The sequence below is a fragment of the Budorcas taxicolor genome, chromosome 8, assembly GCF_023091745.1.
Source record: "Budorcas taxicolor isolate Tak-1 chromosome 8, Takin1.1, whole genome shotgun sequence".
NCBI lineage: Eukaryota > Metazoa > Chordata > Mammalia > Artiodactyla > Bovidae > Budorcas > Budorcas taxicolor.
This window is the reverse complement of record NC_068917.1, coordinates 42,866,939-42,889,019: the sequence shown is the minus strand read 5'-3', so window position 1 is coordinate 42,889,019 and position 22,081 is coordinate 42,866,939. Positions and strand designations below refer to the sequence as shown.

Genomic DNA, 22,081 nt, shown 5'->3' with positions numbered 1-22,081 from the left:
CTCAGTATTGTATCTTTGGCATACTCCTCCTCCCTGTCAAGCTTCGCAGAATCCTCGTTGCTTGTAACTCGAAATGAGAGGAAAATCGGCTGTTTTTCAAAATTCTCTTCCTTTCAACCTCCCCTTACTTCAACCCCCGCCTCAGACACTGGTTTACATATCCTTAATAAGTACGGGAATGAGTTGCAGGTTTTAAACAATACTTTCTCTGGACCTTCTAGGACCCACTGTTTACTGCGTAAGAAACTCCAGATAACCAGTATTTAATACGACACGACCCTCAGAGCCAGGGAGAGTAAGTCAGCACCGCTGAAAGGATTCATAAAAAGAAGCTCTAAACAACAGAGCAGTCTAAACCCAACCCCTACTTCTAAGCCCCGGGACCCCACCTCCCACGGCCCCGCCTTCCAACCCGGAAGTGATGCACAAAGTGGAGTCCGTCTTTTTCCGCCGTCCGCCAGCTGCGCGGCCGGGACTAACGCTACGCGTACGTCGGCGTCGGGGCTAGCAGAGGGATTCTGGGTAACGGCCCCAGCAGGCTGGGGCGGCTGGCTCCCCGCAGCGGGTTCTACTCGCGCCAAGTCCGTTGGCTGTGGGGGTTATAGAGCCGCGGACAGCCGGACATGGAGCAGCCGTGGCCGCCGCCAGGACCTTGGAGCCTCCCTCGGGCAGAGGGTGAGGCTGAGGAAGAGAGTGACTTGGACTTGTCCCCCGGTTCTCCCCGCTGCCCGCAGCTGCCGGGAGGCGGCACCCAGGTGAGAAGGGAGTCCGTGTTCTGCGGGGTGGGGGTGGGGGGGATGGGGATGGGGAGGTGTCGTCACCAGGCCCCCAGAGGTCTCTGTCTCTGTGACCCTGTTCTGAGCCCCCACCTCCCCCTTTTACCCACCCCGACCCCGGGCGTCGGGGGCCTGATGTCATCCCATCGGTTTGTAACATCTACTGAGTTCTTCGAAGAGGGGCTGGCCATATATTCCCAACCTCCACCTCCACACACACCTTTTTCACCTTGGTTAATTTCTCACCCTTGAAATTCCTCTCCCCCACCCCACTTCTGATGGCACCCAGATTTAGGACAGCTCAGTCTATAATGTTGACCCTTTGTCCTCTTGTGCCTGCTCTTATCCGAGCACTTTATTCTCTTGAAGGTTCTAATATTTGTGCACAGTTGATGGGAACAGTGAATGGTTGTATTTCAATAATTCTCTAAGCCCCTGACTAAAGACTTTAGGTCCAATTTATTTTACTGACTTGACATCTGAGCAAATTCTGTAAACCTTGCTTTTGATGCTGGCGTAAATCTCGGCCATTCGCGTGACCATTTCCCCCTGAAGTTTATGATTTTAGTTTTGCTTCGTACCATTCTTCAGTTAAAAACATATAGGCAAGCCTTTGCCTTTTCCTTCAGACTTTTCCCTCAGATTCCTGCCGCTTTCTGTGGTTTTCAGCCAAGCCTATTTTCCTCTGAAACTTACCCAGATGTGATATACTACCACTTAGGATTTTCTAGGTCCTACCTTCGGGAGTGTTTATATAGTGCTCATATCACTTAGTCCTGGTTTTTCTCGTAACCTGTTTTCAGAGTATATTTCAGGATCACTGACTAAACACTAATAAGTAAAATAAAATGGAGTTTAGGTATCTGCCTTCTAGCCTTCTTACAAAATGGGATCTCTGAAGGCTTAACTGAGTTAATAGTTTTTCTCTAGACTTATCTTGCTGTTAATGAGAATGAGTGATTTAAATTGTTTTCCAGTAAGTGTAGGGTCGTTGATCTTAAGCCCAGCTCACAGGGTTGGTTGGCTGCAAAGAGAAAAATGCTGTTTCATAACCACAGACTGTTCTCCATCCAGCCAGTCACTGGGAAAGTACAAGACATTTTTTAGGAGGACAGAATGATAGTTGATAAGTCGATAGTCACTCACTAATTATGGATCGCTGTTGTCATCTTTATATACAAAATATGTTATATAAGCATGTAATGAATGTGGTACAGAGCTAGAGACAAAGAATGAACAGCAGCTGCCATTGTCAATTTTGAAGGCTTATAGAGAGAATAGAAAGGTCCCAAGAATTTCACTGCATAGTGATTGAATCTAAAGAGTAACCTAAAAGAAACCGAATTCTAAAAATAACTGTGTATTAATTTATAACCTTATTTAGCTGACAGGAATTTTAGGAATGATTAGGCTTATCTCCTTCATTAAAAGTGATTTCCTTGAGACCATGTAGCTAGTCAGTGGCAGAATTAGATCCTGCCACATCCTGGTTTAGAACCCACTTCTGGAACCTGGTACAGTGTTTTTTCCCACCTACTGCACTGCCCATCCTGTGATGTAAAACTTTATTTGGCTGAAATTAACTTTGGTGCTAAAATTTACAGAATGATTTCTAATCCTAAATTAGTTCATGTATTTACAACAAACCTACTTATTTGTCTTGCTGGCTTTAAGTTTTATGACTTAAATTTTTCTTTTTGGAATATTTAGAATAAAATGTTTAATTTCATTTATAAACATTTTATAATCTCTATAAAAACAGCCTTGGTGTAATTTTACTAATACAGGGAATCTAGACATCTTTATGTCGTGTATAGTTCTGAGATCTAATTAAATGCAATTTGGAACTTAGAGATCCTGTTTGGAAATTTTTTTATGTCAAGTTATATTAGTAGACCTTAATGCTAACAGTTCCTTTTTCAAATCTGTGTTTATTAAATATAATCAGTGATCTCAATACATGTGGGATAGTTAACTCAAATGCCCAAACATAGTCTTTAGAGAAGAATTTAAACATTAATCAGTTTTAGAATTTGGAAATAAGATTTCTATGTTTGACTTGAGAAATGATTTGAGAATTTGGTCCTGCATAATTTGACCATGCAAGATATTTCCGTTTGTCCTCATCTTTGTTAGTATTTGTCTTTTCTTACAAAATAAATTTGACAGGTTCATTTGTCTCCTCTTCCTAGTTCCTTCTTAAGCATAGCTAATCTACAATTATTCTTAATCCTATTTTAGAATAACAAAAAGTAAAAATAAATACTTGGTTGACTAGGACCATGTGGGAAATGAGTAACTAAAACATTTGAATACCAAGTGTCCACATTTGCCCAATAAGTCTTAAGTTTGCCTGAAGACTCAGCCAGAAAGGAGGAACCTTGCATGCTACTTGCCTTAGAATTCCTTACCACCGCTAGTCTGTTCCTAGAAGTCAGGAGTCATTTATTCATCTAAGATTTATTGAATTCTAACCCCTCAAGAAGCTTATAGTTGAGCAAATAAGCACAATATTGTGTGAAAGCACTCAAATGCATAAAGAAGTATGCATAACTTTGGTGGAGAGGGACAGGATAAGAGGGAAGGGAAGTGATGCTAGAATCTAGGATAGAGATGGGAGTTTAGGGATGGGGGATAGCCACATTGAAGTGGTGGGGGTGAGAAGGAAAGAATAAGCAAAGGAGTAGAAGAGTGAGTACAGCTGAATCAAGAGAGATAATAGGAAGTGAGATCATGAGGCACCATGCCATGCTACGAAGTTTGCACTTTAAAAGTTCTCAAGACTGTGAATATGTAAAATTTTCATTTTTGTTAGATCACGCCAAGTCTAGTAGAGGGTGGCTTGAGATTAGAAAGGCTATACTTATATAATTAAAGTGAGAAATTATAAGGGCTTGAATAGTGATGCAGGTAAGGGAGTAGATTGGAGTATTATTCTGAATACCTACCTTGAAATTGGTCTTCATTTTGGCTAAGAAATCATGAAGAATGTGCTTTTAGCTTTTGTTCTATGAAGCCGAGGATTAGAAGGAATTAAATATTGGTGCTTTACATGTGGATGTTGAATAATTGTTAAAACTAAGTACTTTTGCATCTTAGCAGAACAGAATCACCAGGGTGGACCTAGTGACTTTTTTTAATTTAAAAAATAGCCTGTTTTTATTAGGATTAAGTTAAAAATTATGTATCTGATATAATCAGTTATAAATAGAAATTTCCTATAAGAACTCAGATTACCAAGGATTGGGGTAATACAGAAAGAAAATAAAAACCAAGAAGTGATTACTTCTAAATAAGCAGTTCTTTGCAGTGAAGAACTTGCAGAGCAAAACTCTAAAGGTCTGGTTTTCAGTATGTTGACTGATAAGATGATGAACTATATTTAAGCTTTTGTTTTCATTATTTTGTTCCAGGATTATAAAGGCTATAAATCAAATGTTTGTTGAGGCCCTGCTGTATGCAGGACACTGCTAGTTGCCAGGCTTTTTGTTGCTGTTAGTTGTCCAGGGAGAGACACAACGAAGAAGCTTAGCGTCTAGGTGATGAAACAAGACCTGTAATGTAAAATTGTAACTGCAGACACAGAAGGCTGGATACCTATATGCCAAAAACATCGTACAGAAATCCTTGACTGATAGAAAATTGAACTGTTCTACATAAGCATACCTGTTCTGTTGCCTTCTTCATTTCTTAAAATACTGTTTTTTATCCAGATGTATAGCCATGGAATTGAAATGGCTTGCCAGAAGCAGAAAGAGTTTGTGAAGAGCTCTGTGGCGTGTAAATGGAATCTCGCTGAAGCTCAGCAGAAACTTGGTAGCTTAGCACTGCATAACTCTGAGTCCTTGGATCAGGAACATGCCAAAGCACAAACAGCAGTATCAGAACTGAGGCAACGGGAAGAAGAATGGCGGCAGAAAGAAGAGGCTCTAGTACAAAGAGAGAGAATGTGTCTGTGGAACATGGATGCCATTAGCAAGGATGTTTTTAATAAGGTATTATCTTTTATTGGGCCTACTGAAATAAGGAAAGACTGAAATGTTTGTGCAAACCAGTTGTGCATATCTGATAACAAAACAACAGAATCCTGTAAACAGTGTTCAATTTTGACAGTTTAGGAAAAGTGATCATTATAGAAACATGTATCCCAAGTAGTATCTAATGTTGGTAGTCCTTAATCCAATTATATGGTTGCAGCATAGCACACTGAATATAAATGTGGGTTCTAGAGTCAGACTGCCTCAAATGTCAACTTTGTCACAGCCTGGCTTTGTAACCTTGGGCAGATCACTTCCCTAAGCCTCAGTTTCCTCAGATACAAAGAGCAGGTATAAAGATTAAGCAAGGTAACATCATAGAAGCAGGTAGCATGGGGCCTGGCATGTGGTAAAGCTCAGATGTTACCCGAAATTTCTGATGTTGCTGTGCTTATCAGCTTGCTTTCAATTTTTTTGTTGTTTAGTCGCTAAGTTGTGTCCAGCTCTTTTGCAGTCCCATAGGCTGTAACTCGCCAGGCTCCTCTGTCTGTGGGTTTTTCCAGGCAAGAATACTGGAGTGGGTTACCATTTCCTTTTCCAGGGGTTCTTCCTGACCGAAGGATAAAACCCATGTCTCCTGCTTGGCAGGCAGATTCTTTATCACTGAGCCACCTGGGAAACCCAACTCTAATGTAGTTACTGGTTTTATCAAGTAAAACAAAGTTTCTCACTGTTATTTACCAGTATGTATTTAGTAACCCTCAGATAGTAATCTGGACTTAGTGTTACAGGCATTACTGCTGAAAGGAGTAGTAAAATATTTATGCCAAGTTAGTAATTTATTAAGAGCAGTCTTCTATTTCTCACTGGATTACATAGACCTTATTCTTTGACTTTTGTATCTGAAAAAGGAGTGGGCAGTGAAATAAAGTCATTTTCATCTAAATGTGTAAAGTAGTACTTCTTTCTATTTGTACTAAACTCTCAAGCCTCAGGTGTAGACTGCTCATTCTTGTCCAAGTCCACACTCATTTTATCTTTAGTAGGTAGTAATGCCGCTCAGTTGTGTCCGACTCTTTGCGGGTCCCATGGACTGTAGCCTATCAGGCTCCTCCATCCATGGGATTTTCCAGGCAAGAGTGCTGGAGTGGATTGCCATTTCCTTCTCCAGGGCCTTCAGGGGATCTTCCCGACCCAGGAATCGAACCTGGGTCTCCCGCATTGCAGGCAGACGCTTTACCGTCTGAGCCACCAGGGAAGTCCATTTTATCTTTGACCTTCATTATTCTCTAGATGTAGTGTGTAACACTACTTGTTTCTGCTCTGGCATCCACTCTAAAAGCCTCTTCTTCCCCAGGCATCTTTAATTTCTTTCCTCTGAACTAGCTCTAGTCCTGCTGCAGCAGTAAGTAATACACATAGGTAAATGTCCTGTCCTACTAGCCTTATCAGTGCTTTACTCTGTAATGAAGCGAAATTATAAGAGTATAACATGCTTCTTGTGAGAAACAAAACATAGGCCTGTAAAATAGAGTTGAAAGGCTTCCTTCATGTCCCATTTTCCAGAGATAACCTCTGTTAACAATGAGTCATATCTTTCTAGACTTTCTGTGCTTGTACCAAATTATATATTTTTCTTTCCCCTCAATAGAATCATTTAACAGAATGATTCACTATCTCTGTATATTGTTCTAAGGGATGTGCCTTAAGTGTTACTTTATTTATGTTTTGCATTTATACCCCAAAACTATTTAAAATGATCTTTTTATAATGAAATGGTCAAAACAGTGTTCTTTTGTTTATACAGTTATTGTCTCTTAACACAAAGAAAATATTTTTGTCTCTGCTTTTAATTATTTTTTTTTCTTAAGTTAGATTCTAATGTAGCCCACATTTGTACCAGAATTAATTAGGACTATCTTTATGTTCCAGTCATTTGCTGAAATTCATGTATTCATTTTGTTGGGGAGCTTGAGATTTGAGAGGACAGGTCTAGATCTGTGCTGTCTGACAACTTAATAGCTGCTAGCCATATGTGCTGTTGAACGCTTGAAATGTAGCTAGTCCAAACTGAGATGTGCTGTAAGTGTAAAATACACACCAGATTCCAATGGCTTAGTACCAAAAAAGTAAAATATTTCATTAATAATTTTTATATTGCTTACGTGTTGAAATAATAATGTGTTGGATATGTTGGGTTAAATAGATACATTATTTCATCTGTTTCTTTTTTTAATGTGGCTGATAGAAAACTTTACAGTTGTGACTTGGATTGTATTTCTGTTGGACAGTGCTGGTCTAGATGGCAGGATATACAAAGAGAAAAAAAATGCTTTTATTTTGAAATATATAAACTTGTGTGTTTCCTGACTATAAACTGGCAGAGAGCTAGTTCTAGATTTCCATTTTTGGCAGTGATGATCTCAAGGTTTAAATGTGATCACATGATGTTCTGAGAAACTTTTTGCCAGTTTTTGTGGCCAAGTAAAAACTTCATCTTGGTCTGTTTTATGACTTTAACTGAAAATAAGCACTTCCTTAATAGAAATTTATACGTGATTTCAGAATCAAACTATTTACCTCTCCTAAGAAAAGTTTATAACATTTTAGTTTTATGTCTTATCAAAAATTTTGTAGTGAATATACTCTATAATCTTTGAATTTCTGAGTTTGTTTCCAGCAAGAACTCCAAAGATTAGACTAGAGTTGCAAATATTTAATGGAAATGAATAATGCAAAAATGAATTATGCATGTAAAGGATCTTTCTGTACCTGCCTTTGATAGGCATATTTGGTTTTACAAAAAAGTTAATTCATTTGTTTTTCTCTGTGATGTCTAAAATAGAGTTTTACAGATGAATTTAATGATACGGTATCATTTTACTGTATTACCTTTTTATAATATCTATAAGGAGGATTGCTGGGCATTCAATATCTGAGAAAGAAGATCCAATTAGAATATATCAGATTTTAAAATACATTCAATTTTAACTTCAAAACTTTTTTCTTAGAGTTTTATTAATCAAGAGAAAAGAAAAGAAACAGAAGATGAAGATAAATCAAAATCATTTATGCAGAAACATGAGCAGAAAATTAGACATTTTGGTAAGTCTACTACTTGAGTTTCCTTCTTTTGTAATGTTTGGTATCATAAATATATGTACAGAAAGTGAATTTATAAAATAGAGACAAACTCCAGTTGTATAGCTACTTCTGGCACAGTTCTATGGCTTGTTTTAGAGCTATACATAAAAAAATAGAGTGACAGAGTAAACTGAATTGTGAAAAAAAGCAAAAAATTGAACCTGTTTATATAATGCTGCCGTCTAAGACCTGGTTGTCGTTTTTGTTTTTACTACCTAGACTCTTTGCATGTCCCAACTAGTCCCTGCTTTTGTCTTTTTTCATCTTTGCTTTCTTGGTATCTTATTATCTTACTGTTGTAAGATTAGCGTTTTTCAGATTTTGGACATGATGCTGTACAATTCATGCAGATCCTTCAACTGTTATTCAGATAAATAACAAGTAGTAGAATACAGTCTATAATAAGTAAGAGAAATACATATACACAGAACTGAAAAATAGTTTTCTCTATTGGAGAAAAATGATAGGATGGGGATTGATTTCAGTGACGGATTCCCAGAGGAGGGAACATCTGAGTTAGATATTGAGGACCATATAGGCGCTTTCCTTTAGATAAAGGGAGGCAAGGCAGCAGCCACAGCATGTACGAAGCCAGAGTCGGGAAGTAGTGTGATATGTCCTAAGAATTATAAGCAGTGACAATACTGCTGGAGTGAAAATGCTACTGGGGAGTATAATGTGTCAATTTAGTAAATATATGTTAATAAGCTTTTTAAGTGATATTTTGAGACTTTTTTCTATTGGTGTTTTTCTCCCGAAGTATTTAGAATATCATTCATCCTTATTGTCAGTATAATGGATACTACTTTAGTTTTTGTTTTTCTTTTTTGTAGTTTATTCATATATTAATTTTTCTCATACTTTTTATTTTTAAAAATGAAATAAGCTTGTATTCTGTTTAATTCAAGAATAGTTTCTGAAGAAGTAAGTAAAGTTTATTTTTGCACATATTATCATTCCAGCATTATTTATTATAGAAACAAATAGAAAAACTATGATCATCTTCAAGAGTTGATTTTGTCTCCATTATTAAATAGGTAGTTTAAAACCTTTAACATTTAATGACACCCTTTTTCATGGCCCTTGCAAGTGTCACTAACCCTTTCATATATTCTCTTTCCTTTGAAAGAGACCAAAATGGATAGGAATTTTGTGCCTGAGTAAGTTACAGTGCTGCCATGGAGAAGTAAACAGGAGAAGCAGTGGTCTCTCTGAATAGTTGATGGAGTTGAAAATATTCCCTCTTCAGGAGTGTAACAAAGCTAAGGCAAAATTGCTGTATAGGATTTATTTTATGGCATCAGGTATAAGAAATAAGGATTATACTTTCTTTAGATCTGACCCCTAGAAGTTATTACTTAAATTCTTTAACTGTAGTTTGAGAAGAAGTTTAAAGTCACTTAAATAATCATTATGTTTCTCAGAATTTAAAATGACCTAGTCACTATGCCCAAAGTGTTGGGGAAATAACTAAGCTTGTAAAACTCTTTATGAGAAAATGCTAAAATGCTATTTTCCAATTTTTTAAATGAGGAAAAAATAATTTATTTTTAATTGATTTACTTGTGTTACTGTGTATTTCTCAGTAAGACATTTATCCTCAGTTTTGTTTTTACTCATGTTCTGATGTGGAACTTTAACATACAGAAGTTCATTTTGTGTCTAGAGAAAGGATTTATTGCTGAACTATTGAGGTAGCCTTGTAGAATTTCCACGACGATTCTCGGATAACTTTCTTGGTTGGATGAGTCTAAATAAAGCTCAGCACTTTGCTGATTCTGTGATTACTTGGGTGGTGTCAACTTTTTGACCAAATTTCTTACTAATTTGGGTAAAGATGACAGTACACCTTTAGTAGCATTTGGATTAGTTTGGTATTTTGAAGCAAAATGGCAGCATTTCCAAATATACTTAACCAACTTTACAAAGAGTTTATTTTCTGTGCCTAAACAGTGATCATAATTAAATGGTTAACATGACTAAAATGGTTAAACTATATTTACTATTATAACACTGACTGGATTGGTTTCCCATGCAGTATTTTACTATATCAGACATATTTTAGTAAATAAGAGGAAATGTAATTTTTCTGAATCTTTTATTAAGTCTTTGTTGGGTCAGTGTAGTTTACTTTTGAAAAGTAAAGGTTTGAAACAAAAGGTTTTGCTTTCTTTTCCATCTTTCCAATAGAAAAATTTGTATTCTATGAATAAATAATACTGAATCTCCTGAAGTGACCTGTACTTAGCTTTAGCCTAGAATGACCAACCAGCCGTGTCTATTTGCCTGGGACTTTGGGCTTTCCCTAGATACAGGGCTTTTATAGCTTTAAACCAATCACTGTACTTTATCCTGACAAATTATTTGAAATAAAATTTGCTGTGAATTTTAAAAGCTATTTCCAATATGCTGGTATTGCCTTATTACCTATCTTCATTTGCTCTTTTACCATAACATTTCTATGGTAATACAAGCTGTCTTTAAAGAGAATCATTTTAAAATGCCATTTCTTTGCTTATAGGAAGAAAGTATTTGACATTCATGGCCTAATTCTTGTTTTACAGGTATGTTAAGTCGATGGGATGATAGTCAGAGATTTTTGTCTAACCATCCATACCTTGTATGTGAAGAAACTGCTAAATATCTTATTTTATGGTGTTTTCATCTAGAAGCTGAACAGGTATCATGTGAAACTTGAATTTCTGAGAACCTTAGTGGAATGCTGATTTGCTTTTTGTTTTTCCCATTACTTTAAATGTAAGCAGGAAGGTCATTAAATGGAATTCCAATTTTGTTTTGTTTTCAAGATCTGCTTGAGCTTACTGTTGGCATCTTTCTTTAGTTATTTCAGTTAGCATAGGGAAACGTTTTTCCAATGTGCTTTCCCTGCCTTCCTGTCCCCTCATCTCTCTTGTTCCCATATACTATAAACCTTTTTCTTTTTAAACCTATTAAAAACTCATGTTTTAAAAATCCAAATAGTAATCACAACATTAAGTATATTTCTTGTAATTTTAATCTGTTTATTTTCAGAAAGGGGCTCTGATGGAACAAATAGCACATCAAGCAGTTGTAATGCAGTTTATTATGGAAATGGCCAAAAACTGTAATGTGGATCCAAGAGGATGTTTTCGCTTATTTTTCCAGAAAGCCAAAGTAAGTAGCTATTTGGTATTATTATTTTCTTTATTTTTTTATTGAAGGATAATTGCTGTTTGATATTATTAAATGGGAAAGTTAGGTTTAGCTGAAACCTCTTTTTGTCCATACACATCAAAGGAGGCCATCCAACTAGGATGCCACAGGCTAGATTCTGTAGATTTTATAATGAAAAGAAAAATTATATTGCTGTTTTTATGCTAATTTAGATTTTAAGAGGCTGTACTATATAGCATTATGTGAACTTGAGACCCATTTACATGAATGTATATATTCAGGAAAATTAGAGGAATGGTTTGAGAAAATAAAAAACCTGTAGTTCATAGAATATTATCCAGCTTTCAAGATTATATGAAAATTATATGAAGTATTTTTAATCTGAGAAAATGCTTTGCTATAAAGTGAAAAGACACAACACACACATATATATCTAGGATGATGTCAGCTATATTAAAGAAAAATAAATATGTTTAGAAAGATCAACATTTCACACTGACTAAATTAGTAATGATTTAAAAGTTGTACAAGAAGTAGACCAATAGTAATTCATATTAACTGCCTGCTGCTGCTGCTGCTGCTGCTAAGTCGCCTCAGTCGTGTCCGACTCTGTGCGACCCCATAGACGGCAGCCCACCAGGCTCCCCGGTCCCTGGGATTCTCAGGCAAGAACACTGGAGTGGGTTGCCATTTCCTTCTCCAGTGCATGAAAGTGAAAAGTGAAAGTGAAGTCACTCAGTTGTGCCTGACTCTTAGCGACCCCATGGACTGCAGCCTACCAGGCTCCTCCATCCACGGGATTTTCCAGGCAAGAGTACTAGAGTGGGGTGCTATTGCCTTCTCCACTATAGGAGTGTAAATTGGTGTAACCACTTTGGAAGATTTTGTTGTAAAATTGAACAAGGCAAGTGCCAACAGCCAGGAATTGTCCTAGATATATACCCTCGAAAAAAATTTCTCAACATGTGGTCCAAGGATACTCAAGGGTCTTCAAGACCCTTTCTAGAGGCCCTGAGTCAAAATTATAATAATACTAAGATGTTATTTGTCATTTTCACTCTCCTTCTTGTGTGAGTGTGCAGCTTGGATTGATACAGAAGCAGATGTATGAGTACAGCTATCTTCTTTTAAGCCCAGACTTCTCACTAAATTGTTTTGGAAATTTAGTTTAAAGATATATATATATATATATGTTATATGTTTAAAATGTTAACATGTAATGAGTTTGTTATTATATTTCAGTTAATATTTAATTCCTAAGTTTAATTTCTAACATGTAATTATTGATAGATACAGCCCACATAAACAGGAGCACTTTAGGTTCCTCAACAATATTCAAGAGCATGAAGCAGTCCTGAGACCATAAAGTTTGAGAATTGATGGCCTGGAAAAACTCCTGTGTATGTGCTTCATAGAACTGTTCATAGTAGCAAGAAGTCTGGGAATAGCCCAAGTATCTGTTAACAGTAGAATGAATAAATTGTGGTATATTCATTTAGTAACATACTAATCAGCATTGGCATGGATAAAAAAAACAAGAAACTGAAAAAAACAAGTCTCAGAATGAAATATCTGCTATTATTTTTAAAGTATTTTATATTTTAACAAGCAGAACTAAGTAAATATATTGTTGAGGGGTACATAAATAAGCAGTAAAACTGAAGAGACAAAGGAGTGATTGACAAGTCACAGTTGTGACCTCAGAGAGAGAGGAAATGTTCACTATTGAAACTGATCTCTAAAATACTAGTATTGATCTGTTTCCTAATTTTTGTGGGTACATAGTAGAATTTTTGCCCTCTAAGTTGTACATATATATTTTACGTGATTTTTTGCATATTTAATACATTTGAGCATACACAATTAGAAGTTAGAAGAAAATGTACCAGAAGTTTAATTTCAATTTATACTTGAGTGGTAGAATTACAAATGGTTTTCATTTTCTTTTTCATATACTACAATGAACATATTTCTTTTTATAAATAGAGAAAAACATTGTATTTTTAAATTATAAAAATGTTTTAGTGTGGCAGAAGTTGTACCTTCCACTTCTACTGTTAAAATAGGAAAATTTCCCCAAACAGTAGTTTTAATGAGTAAATGATGAGTTGGTATTTTAGGTTTCTGATGACTGTTTTAAATTTTGACACACAGGCAATAAAAAAAAAAGTTTCTTCTTCATCTTACATTAAAGGATATGTATGAACTAGTGTTTAATAGCATGATGGAACATAGTCATATAATATGTATTTTTTGACATTTATAATACTTTGACAAAATAGAACTGAACAGCTCTGAAGCCATAGATGTTAACATTTTGTTCTTAGTATTTTTTTAATTAAGGAATAACTTTCATGAACTATTTGCTTTGGGAAAGGTATTCTAAGCACTTCACATGGATTAACTCATTAAACATTCATAACATTTTATAAGGATAATTACTGTTTTTTTTACAAATGAAGTTAGCATAGAGAAATTGAGCAAGTGACCCATAGGTTGCTTAATAAAACGAAAATCAATCAAGTCTCTCTAGATTTAAATACCTAGGGTTTAGGCATGCAGTAAGGTCAGCAGTTGTGTCACTTGATTCCTTTAATGGTTTGTTACATAACCATTTCAGAAGGATTACTTTTGGATATAAAGGCTAACATTGCACGTGTCTCCCTAAGTACCATTTATTGACTATAAAGTGAAGTGTTATAAAGAAATGACTCCTAAATTCATTAAAAAAAAATACAGAATAGCAGCACAGAACATTGTTTGTATTATTTGTATAGATATTGATGCTAATAACTAATCCATAGGTTTTAATGCAGTTACACAACCTAAACTACATTAAAGAGAAAAATCACACTGCAGACAAATGGACCCAGTGATAATTCAGGAATGAGACTTTGACAAAATCTTTTCCACCACTTGAATTTAAAACCTATGTTCTATTGTGTAGGATGTGCTCTGTGTCATTTTTTTAATCTGCAAAAGAAATATTTATAAATGGAGGCTACTGCCAAAAGGATATTTTGCATTAAGAATTTTCTTTATATTATATACATTATGGAGAGAATTCCCCTCCCTCAACATAACTCACTGTACTTTTTTTTCCCATAATCTTAAAAGAAGGTACTTGTGTAACTAAAACAGTAAGGTATTTTCATACCAAAGTTAAATGTTGACTTTAATTGGTTTTTAGCTTTTAACAAATAGGGATTTTAGGGTCAGAGACCTACTAACAACAGGTAGTAAGTGTTTCTGTATTAACTGACAGAGAATTAGAAGGTTTAAAGAATATCCCTTGGCTGTTGCTTGGCAGTGGGATGAGGAGAGAAGAATGTGAGCGATTAAATGAGGACTGTTTTGGATCCTATCAGGAATACAGATAAATCAAGAGAAATACAGAGGAAGCCTACTTTATTTCATTACATTTGTGTGTATGTCTAAAGAAGGGTTCTTATTAGTTTTATTTTGCTGAAGCAGAGGGAAATGAAACAAACCAATCTATAATATTCATATAAAACAGGCAGTTTTCAGAAATCTGACAGAGATCTTGGTCGTTTCTACATTAAACTGTTCACCTCATCTTTACTTCGTCCACTTCAGGCCTGGTATATGCTTTGTTAGAGTTTACTGTGTGGTCTGGAAATCTTGAAAATAAGTCTGTTTGTTTGTTTTTTCAAGGCAGAAGAGGAAGGTTATTTTGAAGCATTCAAAAATGAACTTGAAGCTTTCAAGTCAAGAGTCAGACTTTATTCTCAATCACCAAATTTTCAGCCTATGACAGTTCAGAATCATGTTCCCCATTCTGGTGTTGGATCTATAGGTTTATTAGAGTCCTTACCACAGGTAAGTTAAAAAAGTAAATATTTTATAAATATATTCACATAATATTTGTTCTTTTGGACTTCTCTTTCTTCTCGTATGTGTGGTCATTTTAAATATTCTTGCCTCAAAAGATAACTCCGAGTTTCATCTCATGCCATGTTTTGGCATTAAGTTTTATCCATCTCTTAGGTATTTTAGAGAGACACCAAATTCTACTCCTTTAAATATAGAAGAGATGAGGACTATCTAAGCATTCTTAAGGGCACATGTGACCTAATGATCATCTAAGTCATAAACTTCTTAAGATGGCTCCAACATCCCATCCTGAGTAGAACTATACTGTTAAGAATTGAAGATGGATTAGCTCCGAGCATATACCCAAGTAGCAACTGAGGTGATTTATTGCATGAGTTTATTAGTATTATCTTTTTAAATGTTGGTGTTGCCTACCAGATAAAACATTTTAGTACAAATTAATGTAACTTACACTGAACTGTTCTTTCTGGTAATATTGGTCAACTGTTTAAGCATCTTAGAAGTCTGCGATTAGATTAACATAAAATTATCTCACGAGCGTGAAAGAATTTATGTTAAAAAGAGGAAGTTGGACCACTGGGTCTGCCTGATTCTACTTAGAATTACAATTTTAAGTTGTCACTAGGAAGTTGCTGCCCATTTTAGTTTTAGTAGCATTTAAATTGAACCAGTCATCTCTCATTTTCAGACCAGCTTTAGCATTTTAGCCTGTTGCCTACATAGTGAAAGGGAAGTCTAGACTTCACTCAGAAGACATTATGAAGAGAGACCTGTATTTATTTTTAATTCTCAAAGAGTTGTAGGAATTGAGATTTTCATTGCCTTGACTTTATAGCTATAATTTCAGTAGTCCAGTTACTTGTAGGCCAAAGGGACAATTTAAGGAAGGTAATTGATCATATTTAACTCAGCCAAAAATATAATTCTCAAGAATAAGAAAGAAAATCTGATTTTTAAATAATTAGTCATGTTACCCCTTAGACATGTAAGCAACATTCTCCCTCAGTTTGTCCCCAGATTACCTCTTAATGCTGTTTTAATAAAGTGATGATTATCTCTGCAGTTCTGTGAGAAGTAGCCCAACAGGAACGCGGTCTTTAAGAAATTTTATGACTAAGTAACTGTCAAGTCCAACATATAAACCTCCTAAAACTAAGGTGTCACATAATGAATGCAGAGGAAAAAAAGAGACTTTTGAGGATGCTGCTGATTCTAAACATAAGAGGGGAAAGAGAAGATTTCAGCTAGAGCCATAGAAACACAGTCACCTGCTTGAGGGATGGATAAGATGGAAAACAACCCGAGGGATCAAGTTGTCAACTGAGAGGAGATTTGGAAGAAGAGCTTAAAATAACAACTTATTTTTATTATATATCAACTTATAGATTACAAAACACTTGTATGTGGTATCTTATTTAATCTTCTCAAAAAAACTCATTTTATGGATGAATAAAGTGAAGCTCCTGTAGGTTAAGTAGCTTGCTTGAAGTCAGTACAGTAAGTGATGGAGCTATTATTCTAAGCCTGGATTTCTGTCCTACTCCACTGCTCATTCACCTACATCATAAACTGTTGTTGAATCATATACTAGAATTATGACAGCATGCTCAGTTGTGTGCTCTTGGGAAGAACTGGTCTCTGAGACAATAAATGTGTTGAGAATGTTACTGGATGAGAATATGGGGTAATCAGTGGGATTTAAGTGTACATTAGGTATATTGAGTGCTTTTTGTTTTGTTAAGTCTCTTCGGTTCTTAGGGCTTCACTAGTGGCTCAGCAGTAAAGAACCCACCTGGAATTCAGAAGAATCAAGTTCGATCCCTGGGTTGGGAAGATCCCCTGGAGAAGGGAATGGCAACCCGCTCCAGTATTCTTGCCTAGGAAATCCCATGGACAGAGGAGCCTGGCAGGCTACTGTCCATGGGGTCACAAGAGTTGGACATGAAACCACCATTACTGCTACCTTCAGTTCTTAAGGAGTTGAGTAGACGAATTTTAAAGAATCTCTTCAGCTACTTCTTATAGTCAAAATTCTCTCATAAAAAACTGGAACCTAGTCTTAATAGAGAGTAACTGTAAGCTCTGTTGGACCTGGATGGTCAGAAAAGGTCTTAGCAGCCTGTCTCTTTGGAGAATGGGATAGTATAATAATCTACTAATAATTTTTTATAAAACTTAAATTTGGATAATAGTTCAGCTTTTAATCTCTTTTTTAAATTGACAACAATCTTATGAGATAGACCAAATACCAGTATCCTTAGTTTTGAGAGAACTGAACCAAGGCCCCCTGAACAGAGATGTAAGTAAGAGTTACCTTAGGCTTATCCTATATACTAGCTTTTACTGTTACTAACTTTTGATGAATTATTTTCTCTGAGGATGGCATTATACTAAGTGGAAGAGTCAGGGTTAGAACTTAGGTCCAAGGTTACTTTAGTGTACCAGACTTCAGTCAGTTATTTGTGCCAATCCCTTCATAAAAAACCTTATTGACAATAATACAACTAACTTCTTGTTCATTTTTTGACTTTTACAATAAAAGAATCAAAAAGTATTATACTTACTAAAAAGATTTTTGAGAACACTTCCTCCCTTTGGGATGGAGAGATCTGGTATCTGCCCTGTATGGACTGTTTTCCTCATTGATGTATATTAAATAAACAGATGAAAGTAGGTGATTCATGGTAAAACTAAATTGCTAGGCGATATTCAGAACAACTGAGTAGACAAATTGAATTATTGGAAAAATTTCCTTAAAGTCCTGGGTCTTAAGAGCTTATGTCTCTATTCATGGTGCTTTAGTAACAGTGGTTTTATTTTTGCATTTATTGAGCAAGGTTTTCTGTTCCTAGTTTAAGAAATGAACAAAATTAGAACATTTTTGAGTTCTTCTGTTTAAAAAAATAAAACCTAAATTACACTGTTCTTTTGTTTTCAACTTTTTAAATACAAGTCTCTTTCAAAAGATTTCTCACTTGAGTTTAACTTTTGAGAAACCAAAATAGATTCTGAAGGTAGCTATAACTTTCACTTAGTAAATAGTCTTTTTTACCTTATTCTAGTGTTTTTGTAATTTTAATATTTACTATTATAATTAGATAGTAATCATCATAATACCTTGCTGGCTTAAAGCCATTTATCTTTTAAATTGTCAATAGCTGTATACATATAATCACATAGATATAGCCTTATATGATTAGTTAAAATTTTATAGTTTTCTTAAATGGAGGGAAGAGGTAGTGTCTATTACATTTCTTTTTTACATATATCATTCTGTCTTTGCCACATCTCTTTGGATTAAGTGGTAGTAATCTATTATTTTTTTCTTTATCGTCTTGGGTTTCAACCAAAGTCTGACTTCAGCGTTCATCTTTTTTTCTATTCTGCTATACTACAGAGAGAGAGAATATGAAACTGAATATGCAGTTCCATGTACTGACATATAACTGATGATCATCCATTCTTTCCTCTCTATACTTTTCAGAATCCAGATTATCTTCAGTATTCTATCAATACAGCTCTCTGCAGTTTAAACTCAGTGGTACATAAAGAAGATGATGAACCGAAAATGATGGACACTGTATAATTTGGTTAAGACTGCTGAAGCCAAGTACTATTTTGTTACAAAAAAGGAAGAACTTGGCTATTTTCTTGACACTTTTATGGGTGCTGCACTTTATTTTTGTTCGGTTTTTGATGGGAGGGAAAACAGAGTACTGAAACGTTTTGTAAAATTTTTTTTATGTGCTGCTAGTTTTTTTTTTTGTTTTATTTTTTCCTGAAGAGAGGAGTGGTACCATATGTTGCAAGAAGTCAAACTGGACTTTGTTTGGGTTTTTTGGCTACTAAATTTGCCTTTAATCTTACTGTTCTCAATTTTGGAATCAAAGTATGAAAATCTGCACAATTGCAATGTTTACAAGAACTGGTTGATTCTAGGAGGCATCTGCTACAGTCTTTTTATATGGATATGTACATGTCCTACTCTACAAAAATGATTAAAGATTAAAATGTATCCTATTGCTAATTTAGCTGTCAAATCTGGTGTTTGATCATATTAAAAGCAATAAATCAGTAGTTGATAATCTGCTTTACTAAATAAGCTGGGTAGTACAAATTAAAAGTCTTTCCCCTTAAAATAATATTACATTTGTTTCTTCAGCACCATCAGTTAAATCCTTAACTATAGTATCAATTTTATATGGATACTAAATTAACCCCCAAATATTCTCAGACATATTTCCCTTAGAAGTTGATTTTACCCTATTGACATTTTAGCATTAGGGTTATATAGTGATATAAAAAGTGATAAAGCTCATAACTTTTTTTTTTCTTAGTAAGATCCAACTTAAAGTTCACTCTTAATTTCTTGACACAGTCTGGGATCTCTCAGGGAGCGAGTTTTGAAAGAACTAAAGGCCTGTAAGAACAAATAGGAAAAATAATCTGATTTTTTAAGTTACAGTTATTGTTTTACTCAGATGTGGCCCAAAGACTTTTTTAAAAGGCAAGAGAAATCTTTTGACACGAACTACTTCCTTCTAAGAATTTGGTGATCCTTATTGGCAATGATGGCTTTACTACATTTGTCATTCCTCTCTTTAGCTCAGTTACCATAGAATGCTCCTGAGCTTTAATACTTACCTATAGAATTCACCTTAAATATGCCAGGATATTTGACGGTTCGTTTTACTAGGATTGAGATGACTGTTAATTATGCTATCCTTATTATTTGAGGATTAACCTGACTTACAGGAACATGAGCTTTGATTTGCATCAGATGTAGTCTTTGGTGGCTGAGTCCCGCTGGGACTAGTAGTAAACACGTAGAAGATGACAGATGGGATTTGGACTACATGTCTCAATTTGAGAAGCCACCCACATGGTGACCAGATCTGTGATGGTGGCTTCATGTGCACCTTGTTTTAAAGTAACTTGAGGTGATAAGGCACTTAGTACTCATAGAAACAGATTGGAATTACTGAATCATACATATGTAACATCACAATCTTCCTGGTTTTCAGAATAAAACTTGTTTTTGTGCTTTTAATACATACTCTATAATAAAATGTTTGACTAATTTATGTGGTAGCATTCATCAGCCTATATATATATTTTTTTTTAACCAGTGACCTAGTTATAAAAGTTTCTGCTTCTGCTTTTTTTTTCCCTATTTTGGAGCAAGCTCTTGTTTTTTCTGTCCTATCAAATGGAGAATGAATATAGGAATAAAATTCCCAGCTTCATAGAAAAGTAACTTGAGCCATTACTTTCTATTTCTCAACCTCACTTTTCCCCAAAATTTGCCTGTAAGCTCTAAATTGTTTTTAATTTCATTTTGCCTTAGAGAGGATAAAAACTGAAGATTGGAAGGAGAGAAATTACCAACAAACTGAGTACACTGTTCCTGGAGGATATTTTTGGTTTCTATTTTCTAAAATACGAATTATTTAAGAACTATTTAAAATTTGGTTATGTATATGCTTTTACTTAGGAAAGTGTTGTATGTTTTCAATGTGAAAGTGATTGGATTTATTTTGGGAGCTACTGACTGACACCATAATTTGCACCTAAAGACTATAACTTACAGTTTAGCAGTACTTTAGTACTCAGAACAATAAATTGACATCCTTTTTATTTTTCTTTATTTTACTAAGAACGAATTCCTATTAGGAGAAATGTTTTCTGTTTCTTAAATAATAAGGGTATACTAAGCAAAAGAATAATTTATTTTTCAGTTTGCACAATTTTCTCCAAACAAATTATACAAACCATGGAAAATCTAAACAAATGAAGTATCTTTGATATCAGAGTGTCTATCAGAGATTCTTCATTTGAAAAATCTTCTAATGAAAGATATTTTTAAAATAGCTATCACTACATTCCTTGTTAGTTCAGTTTTATCAGGGTGGTAGATATAACACTGACTTAAAGATTATTCTCTAGGAGAGAGAGATGAGTAATATTCTCATCCAGTTATACCATGGGTTCTTTCAAATTTTGCCTAGTGAGCTCACATTCTCCTGTAATTTCTCTCTAGGAAAATTGGGACTTCTGTCAGACTGGCATTCCTATTACCCTTTTAAAAGTAAACTAAAATGGTGCCCAAAAAACATAAATACAGTTTAGTAGTGGCTTTACAAGATGAAAACATTGATTGTGAGTTTAGGCAAAGTGATTCTGAAGTTAATCTTGGGATATTTTCAGAGAAAAATAAAAAGATGTCAGTTTACTGTTCTCAAAGTTGGTCATGTATTTCAGTTCTTAAACTGATACAGGACAGAAATGTACTTATCTCAACTGAGGGTCAGGCTTTTCATTTCAGTTTTGCTTCTATATCCTATGCATTTTAAAAGTGCACATTCATTTCCCATCTGTAATGGACATGTATGTGCTATTTCACAGGTCTTCTGAGAAGCTGACTCATCTAATAAGCTTGCTTACTATGTAAGCTGATGGTGGGGAGAGGTACAGTGATGAATAAAAGTTGATTATGAATTGCTTAACATCTAATGATGAAGTTGAAACCATTGTCATAAGCCTATTTTTTTTTTAATTCCCACATATTTGACTTGTTTCTTTAAATGACATTTGTCATGCTGCTTACTCTTCAAACACTTTTATAGAGTCCTTTGGTAAAATATGACACATCACCAAAGCGATTCACACTTTGGTGACATTATTCCACCATGCAATTGCACATGCATAACAATTTTAACTTTTTACTCAGTGCTAAATGTAGTTATTAGTGAGCTGAAGGAAAAAAAAAAAAAGCTATAGCTGGATGTGGACTCTACAAAGTATATTGGCTTTTACCAGAAGCTTTAAACACAGATTATTTTGTGTTTAAAAATTTTTAACTATAACTTCTAAAATCAGAATCTTGAATTGCAAAGATAGGAAGGGTGTTTTTGCAGTTGACCGGTGTCTTTTCTTCTTTTGTCAATGAAAAGACAACATATAAACATGTTTTTAAATTTATTGCTGTTCAATATTATAGCAGTTTAATATAATGAGGTTTTTAATTACTATGATTTGTTAGGTAAGTTTTGTCACAAACTGTGAATGTTCAAAATATTTTGCTCAAATGCCACTGAAAATAGCTGGAGGGAAGTAGTTGTTGGGCAGGATTTAGAAATCTAAACTATTTCAATAAGAAATATAAATAGAAAA

The 22,081-nt window shown here is 34.9% G+C and overlaps 1 protein-coding gene across 1 annotated transcript; it reads left to right on the top strand.

The window, feature by feature from the left end:
* Positions 1-579: 579 nt before the first annotated feature.
* On the top strand, positions 580-18,935 carry CDC37L1 (cell division cycle 37 like 1, HSP90 cochaperone). Its single transcript, XM_052644932.1, has 7 exons — positions 580-755; positions 4,490-4,771; positions 7,765-7,858; positions 10,462-10,577; positions 10,931-11,053; positions 14,729-14,893; positions 18,393-18,935. The coding sequence occupies exons 1-7, from the start codon at positions 624-626 to the stop codon at positions 18,492-18,494; spliced, it is 1,014 nt and encodes a 337-aa protein (XP_052500892.1). The 5' UTR covers positions 580-623; the 3' UTR covers positions 18,495-18,935.
* The last annotated feature ends 3,146 nt before the right edge of the window (positions 18,936-22,081 follow it).

Excerpts from the sequence above, each read along its gene's own strand:
- CDC37L1 (XM_052644932.1), top strand. The coding sequence starts at position 624 with ATGGAGCAGCCGTGGCCGCCGCCAGGACCTTGGAGCCTCCCTCGGGCA. Across the intron at positions 4,772-7,764 it reads GCAAGGATGTTTTTAATAAG|AGTTTTATTAATCAAGAGAA; the intron begins GTATTATCTTTT and ends CTTTTTTCTTAG. Across the intron at positions 7,859-10,461 it reads GCAGAAAATTAGACATTTTG|GTATGTTAAGTCGATGGGAT; the intron begins GTAAGTCTACTA and ends CTTGTTTTACAG.